The 7,239-nt window shown below is 55.7% G+C and overlaps 1 protein-coding gene across 1 annotated transcript; it reads left to right on the plus strand.

The window, feature by feature from the left end:
• The first annotated feature begins 2,444 nt into the window (after positions 1-2,444).
• On the plus strand, positions 2,445-6,126 carry VSX1 (visual system homeobox 1). Its single transcript, XM_024213968.1, has 5 exons — positions 2,445-2,844; positions 3,357-3,435; positions 3,864-3,987; positions 4,906-5,086; positions 5,858-6,126. Exons 1-5 carry the CDS (start codon positions 2,445-2,447, stop codon positions 6,124-6,126), a joined length of 1,053 nt encoding a protein of 350 aa, XP_024069736.1.
• The last annotated feature ends 1,113 nt before the right edge of the window (positions 6,127-7,239 follow it).

A 7,239-nucleotide genomic window follows, 5' to 3' on the forward strand; every position in this document is an offset into this window, starting at 1 on the left:
GCAAGGCGCACGGGTGTTAGGTGTGCAAAGCGCGCGGGTGTTAGGTGCGCATAGCGCGGCAGAGCTGTAGACGCACAGTGCCAGTGACTGCCTGCGCCATTGCTGTTTCTCGCCCCCAGTGCCGCGTGGCCAGCGGGCAGGACCCCCCCCCCTGTGTGTGGGTTTGTGTGTGTGTGGAGGGGGGTAATCGCCGCTCTCCAGAGAGCCGGAGATTTAAACTCTATTTCTATTCCTCCATCTAGCGGCTTTCTCTCGGGCTGGAGCTTTTATGGTTCATAAACTGATTAGGAGCAATTATCTCCGCGTTATCCCCCAACTTTCCAAATGACTTGGCCATATGCATATTTAAGGCTTCATCATCCCCGGCAGCCGCTCAGCCTCCCCTAAACTGCTGAAATTAAACTGATTCGGGGGCGACGTCAAAAATTAGGGTTTTAGCCACTAATAGCTGGTGGGACAGGAAATTTGCTGTGGGCGGAGGCCGGATTACCGCGTCTAATTACTCCGGCAGATCTGCTCCCTGCCTCGCAGTGAAAGTCTCTTCGTTCAGCAAAACTGCAGCAAACCTGGGAAAGTGAAGGCGAGGAGTGTAAGTCCCCTGGGTTCTGACCTATATGTGATCTAGAGGTGCGGCTCTGGGGCTGGAGCAGCGATCGATTCGAATTGAAGAGTGACAGCGCTGCCGTACTCTGGCGGGCGCGCACCGGACAGGGACCCGGGTTAGAAATGCCCCAGCACACGGAGCTGACTCCGGTGCGAAACGCAGCTCAAAACAAACAAGTCTGGGGCAAATTCTGTGTTCTCGGAAGCCAGGTCACTGAGATTTCGTTTAATGGGAATAATGGTGTATGGGATCTCCGACCCACCGGGCCTGAGCCTCTACCGAGCCACCTCCCTGCCTTGTCTGGCCAGGGTTTTATAAAGTCGCCCATTACCATGGTACCCGACTGTTTAAACACAAGACACAATTGTAGTGCATTTAATTTCTGCCTGATTGGGGTGGGGATGGGGGTGTATGTGTGGACAAGCTGTTAATAAAACGATAGACGGCTCTACTGGTTGGTCAGAAGCCCGCGTGAGGGAAACACTTCCTGTCCTCTCTTCACACCTGACTCACCCGGTTTCTAAGAAATGTCGGGATTCCTTTCGGTCCCAGGGGAAAACCTCCTAATCGCCCAAAGCAAAACCAGAAAGCCCCAGCAATTCAAAGTACAATTATCCTAAATGAAAGTTATTGTTTTGCTAATCCCAGGAACAGCTTGCAAAGGGAGATTTGGGTCTTTCTTTAATAATGTAAAGTTAATACGTAGTCCCCTTGTAATTATCTTTATCAGAAGACCCTTGTTTAATCTGCATGTTTAGCAGAAAAGGACCAAATCAAAAAGAGATCTGCTTTAAAGCACTTGCTGTAAGCTGTTTGTAAATCGTTTGCATAAACAGCTGAAGCAAGGAATTGCAATCCAGGTGCAAGATCTGGACTCAGACGAACAAATGACTGAATCCCCCGTTCAGAGCGTGGCTCCGGGGAGACACAGGAATTCCCCCAGTTCTTTTAGGGCGAGGAACAGCCCCACACGAGTTTAGCAGGGCCAGGTTCAATGCTGCTAAACAATGACGTTGCCCTGGGGTCGGGGGGTGAACTGGGCTCAGTGTCTGGCCTTTACAAGGCCGAGGAAAGAGCCGTCTGTCTTGTACCCAGCCGCCAAGCTGCAGAAGGAGCCGCCTTTTCTCCCGTAACGCCCCAGAGCCCCTGCCAGCGCCAAGGGCAGGGCGCGAGTCCATCTCCGCCTCACCGAGCGGCACCTTGGAAGGGCCCGCGTGCCCGAGCTCAGTTCTCCACGGGAAAGGACGGAACAAAACTTCCCTTGCTAACCCGATTCCTCCCTCCCCCCGCCTCCCAGAATCCCCCAGGCTGGGGCGCTTCCGCAGGGGGTGTGAAACTCCCTGGCTCTGGATCCCCCTTGTCCGACGGGGCCCGGAAAGCGAGGCGGGCCGGAGCGAGCTTTGCAGATCCAGTCGCTCGCCAGGTAGCTTGTGACGGCACCTGGCGGGGCGAGGCGCTAGGGCGCAGCCTGGGCAGCCCCCGGGGGGCACAAGCTCCCGGGCCGGGGCGGGGCGCTCCGCTAGCCGAACCTGGCCAGTGCCCTGCGCGCCCGGGGCGCCCGGGCCAGGCTGCGCTGCGCGGAACGTCCGGGCCAGGCTGCGCTGCGCGCTGCACGGAGCGAGCCCCCGGGGCCGCGGCTGGGCGCAGTGAAACGTGTCCGCAGGGGCAGGGGGGGGGGCTCGGTGGCAATTAATCCCCTGGGATTGGGAGCCAGGCCCGCCCCCTCCCCGGCCCCCCTGCGGCGGCGGGGCCCTGCCCGGAGCTGATTGGAGCCGGGCAGCGGGATAAAAGGCTCCGGGGCGGCTCTGCCCCGGTCCATCCCGGGGAGACAGCGGCCAGCATGACGGGCCGGGAGGAGCCCGCCGAGGGCAGAGCCAAGGGGAAGGCGCTGGTGCCCAGCGCGGCCAGCGAGAAGGCGGCCCGGCTGGGCGCCCCGGCCCTGCGCTCCAAGGGCTTCGCCATCACCGACCTGCTGGGGCTGGAGGCGGAGCTGCAGTCGCCGGCAGCCCCCGTGGCCGGCGCGGGATGCGAGGGCGCCGGGGCCGGACTTGGGGGGGTGTCTCTGAGCGGCGGCTCCTTGCCCCTGGGCTTGGGCTTCCTCTGCGGCTTCGCGGCGCCGCCCCCGGCCGGAGCCCCCTGCCTGCTGCCGGCGCACGTCCCGTTCCTGCAGCCCCGGCCGGAGCTGCACCGGCCCCCCGGACCCCCCGCCGGCGGGCGCCAGGACAACGTCTCGGGTAAGGGCCCTGCCGTGCCCCGCAGCCCCCGGGGCGCGCCCTGCCCCGGGCTCCCCCCCCCCCGGCCGGGCCGGGCCCTGCCCCGGGCTCCCCCCTCCAGCCAGGCCCTGCCCCGGGCTCCCCCCCCACCCGCCGCGCCCGGCCCCCGCCCCGGCATCCCCCCTCCCGCCGTGCCCGGCCCTGCCCCGGCCGCCCCCCCCTCCAGCCGGGCCTGGCCCCGGGATCCCCCCTCCAGCCCCAGCGCCGGACCCCGGAGCGGCCGCGACGCACCCGATGTAACCCCGGCCCCGCGCTGTCTCTCGGCTCTGTCCGCCCGCGTGGTGCTGAACCCGCGGGGGGAGCCGCGCCCCTGTCCCCGGGGCTGAGCTCAGCCTGGCCCTGGCTCCCGGGGGAAGGCTCCTCGGTCCCAGCCAGCTTCGTAGCCCGAGTCACCCCGGCTGCTTCCCGCTGAGGCTCGGGGCGCGGGGCCAGCCTCCCCCCGCGCTCGCTGAACGTCCTTTCCCTCCCCCTGCGCACAGACGAGGACAGCCTGTCCGGGGACAGGGGCGAGCTGAAGACCTCGATTGCCCAGATCAAGAGGAAGAAGCGCCGGCACAGGTACCGCACAGCTGGGGCATCGGGCCGGGCCTTGGGGGAGCCCTGGCCCCGCTCTTCCCAGCAGGGATCCCCGGGACCGCGGCATTGCCTGGGCTTGCCTGTCCTCCCGCGCCGCAGCCTGGGCTGGTTCAGGGCCAGACCATGTCTACACAGTGGACCGCTGTGGCCGCAGGGGTGGGAATGAAGCAGTGTCAGTAATGGGCAGAGGCAGCCGAAGGGGGCTGTCCTGAGAGACAGGAGCAAAGCTGCCCTGACCAGGAATCAAACTCTAGTGCGGCTCAGGGGCAAATCCTGTGTAAACAGGAACAGACTCAGACCTGATTGCAGGCCAGAGTCATTGTAGACCCCGGCCTGGGGGAGTGCTTGGGGGCCCCTGCAGGCCTAATGGGGCTCCCCAGGTGGCCAGTAACTGTTTGTTCCTTCCCCAGGACGGTGTTTACTGCTCACCAGCTGGAGGAGTTAGAAAAGGCCTTCAATGAAGCTCATTACCCAGACGTGTATGCCCGGGAAATGCTAGCTATGAAAACAGAGCTGCCCGAGGACAGGATCCAGGTAGGCTGTCATGCCCAGAGCCAGGCTGTCTTGGCTGTCTCCGCTGTCACCTACACACCCCAAGAGCGAACGTGCACAATGCGAATACACTCCTGCGCCCAGCTGGCCGCAGGCACAGCACATTAGGAAGGAGCCCGCTGCCCGCAGAGATGCCCAATGGCACCGCCTGGGGCACTGGGGCTGCTCCAGTCTCCCTCCCCTAGACACCAGTCTAGGCTCTGTGCAGGAGTCCACTGTGTAGGACCCTAATTCAATAGCGATTGGGCCAAATCTTCCTGCCTATCCTCAAGTGGCCCAGTTACTTCAGCAACCAAAATGGCTAGAGTGGGGCCCTGAGCGTTTGCTACTGACTTCCTTAAGAGCAGGACAGACGGACAGGAGCCAGGACTAGTTATAACAAGCCCTTTGGGGCTGCAAACACAAGGTTATGGGGGACCAGGTGCTCACTGCCCAAGAGCCCTTGTTTGTGCACAATGACTGGGCGGGGGGGGGGGGGGCAGCCTTTTCCGGGGAATGTAAAAGGTTTCCAGTGCGCTCAGCACAGAGGAGATGGCCATGCAGGCAGCTGTTCCTAGGGGGTTTGTGTTCACTGACTCCCTCTGGACATCCACTGGGAAAATATCTGAATAGGGATCCCCAGCACAGGCCTAGAACTAAAGATCCTGTCCAGTCATGATAAACCTCATGTAATGCGCTCTCTCTCTCTCTCTCTCTCTCTCTCTCTCTCTCTCTCTCAACACCCCCCACCCCACAACACCCCCTCCAACACACACATTCACACATACGCACACCTGGGGACACCCCCCCTGAACACCTTCCGGACATAATCACACATGAACACATATAAACCCCAACCCACACACCCCTGGACACATGCACTCACCCCTGGCCCCGGATCTCCCCCCCTTTCCCCCCAAGGTCTGGTTTCAGAACCGAAGAGCCAAGTGGAGGAAGCGTGAGAAGTGCTGGGGCAGGAGCAGTGTCATGGCCGAGTACGGTCTCTATGGGGCCATGGTGAGGCACTCCATCCCTCTACCTGAGTCAATCATCAACTCAGCCAAAAGTGGGCTGGTGGGCTCCTGTGCTCCTTGGCTGCTTGGTAAGACAGCACATAGTCCAGGATGGGGTACGTCCTGCTAAGCAATGCTGAGGGAACAGCCAGGTAGCTAGGGAGAGCCTGGCTTGCTTTATATTTAAATCTGTTACAAATCTCAGCCTTTCCCTTCCTTACAAACATGCCAGTCTTTTGGGGAGAGCGGTGGGATTTAAAGTAAACAACAAATCCTTAGGTGGTAATTTTCAGAGTTTGTGTTAAAGTGTTTTGAAAAGGGTGTGTTAAAGAACGGATTAGGGTGGGCGACCCTTCTATTGCTATACAGTAATAATATATTGTGTTATTATTATTTGTTATGATTTTAGCCCCCAGTCAGGAAAATACTTATGCACATATTTAATTTAAAGTTAACTTAAGTGTAACTTAAAGTTAAGCACATGCTTAAGTGCATGTTTGAATAGGTGCTTAATTTATTATAGTGTCGTAGAGCCGCAGGTAGGGAATAGAGCTCTATCTTGCTACATACGTACATGCAAATAATATAGATTCTAGACCCCAGAGAACTCACAATCTAGGATTTAGACAATAGGCAACTGAGGTACCCAAACTCTTTGCTGTCAGATGGAATCTTTCTGCTGACTTCACTGGGCTTTGGATCTGTCCCTAAGGGAAGACATGGACAAATGAGGGGAGACGAGGACAAGGTAACAGCTGAGCTGGGTGTGTTTGAATTAATTAGTAGGCACAATGCTCTCAGTTGTCCCAGGTGGATTTAAGCAATGCATTATATTTACTTACTCTTCTTCATTCTTGAAGGGATGCATAAAAAATCCATGGATGTTACAAGAAAGCCAGAGAGCGAGGAGAAGATGACAGGCAGCTGGAGATTGGAAGGTCCTGAGGAGGAATTAAAAATGAAGCCAGCAGAACACCAGAGAAGCTCTGGTGACAAACTCAGCTCTATGGACAATTCAGAAGATACAGCGATTGACCTCTCTAGCACAGCAAAGCAAGAGAACAGGAGTGCTTTGAGGCAATGTCTCAAAGGAGACCTCCAGACAGATGGGAAGGACAATGGCCACTAAACTCAGGGAGCAGGGGAGGGTGGGATGTTAGGAAAATGAGCCCCCTTAACACTTTGGAGAGATAGGACTATTTATTAATTATTTTTTCAAACAATTAATACACAATTTTACATGAATTTGAGACATTTTAAAACTGGATCCAGCCAAGATTGCCTCCCCCCCAACTTTAAAGCTGTTTGTTTGTAATAAACAGGGCTGAAGGGAAGGTTTTAAAATGTTGGAGTGAAAATGTCCCTGGTTTTGGGGCAGCTCTAGTGATAAATCAGGAAAACCTCCCTTTCATTCTGTCACACAAGCAACGGAAAGACACTTCTGCCAGCTAAACAGGAGTGGAGTTATTCCTTCTGGAACCTGTTGGGTGCAAAGATGGTGCCGGACTTAACAGAAACCTTATTTCCAAAGTTACATTCCAACGTTTACTGTGATGTACTGGGTAAGCACCAACGTGGCAATTCTCAGTGTTCAAAATATGCAACTGTTCGGCCTCAAGAAGAAGCAGAAGGTCTTAAACTGTGGACGGGTTATTCAGCTCTTGTAAGTTGACATCGTGCCATTGACTTCAAGAGAGCCAGGCCAGTTTACACCAGCTGAGGAGCTGTGTATCAGTCAATACAGCCTTATAAATGAATGACACTGTGTATCTTACTTAGAACTTGTATCTGTGCGTGGGGGTGGGGGTGGGGGGATATTTTATGCAATAATTTTGTACGCTTTTGAATGTTATTTGATATACTATGCATAAAAGAACTCACACCTTTATGAAAATCAAGCCATAGCTCCCCTAAGAAATTTTATGCTATTTTGTGAATTGACATAGGAGACTATTTTGTAATTCTTAAATGTCCGTAAAACAGTGTTAATGTCAGATCTGTTTCTTGGTCTTTTTATATTTTTGTCTAAAAGCACTTTAGTTATCTGAATTTTCTGAATGTTGCTCTTCCTGTTTTGTCATTTATTTATTATGCATTGTTAAATAAAAGTTTTGGGTATCTTTGCTTTTCCATCTGTATTTTTCATAGTAGCTCTGCTTGGATATGTCTTCAGAAAGTGTTATGGCTCTGATCCTGCCTAGAATAGTGGTTTGTGAGCAGTTTTACTGAAATCCATGGGACT

Source organism: Terrapene carolina, unplaced genomic scaffold (genome assembly GCF_002925995.2).
Source record: "Terrapene carolina triunguis isolate 2854851 unplaced genomic scaffold, T_m_triunguis-2.0 Scaffold275, whole genome shotgun sequence".
NCBI classification, from domain to species: Eukaryota; Metazoa; Chordata; order Testudines; family Emydidae; genus Terrapene; species Terrapene triunguis.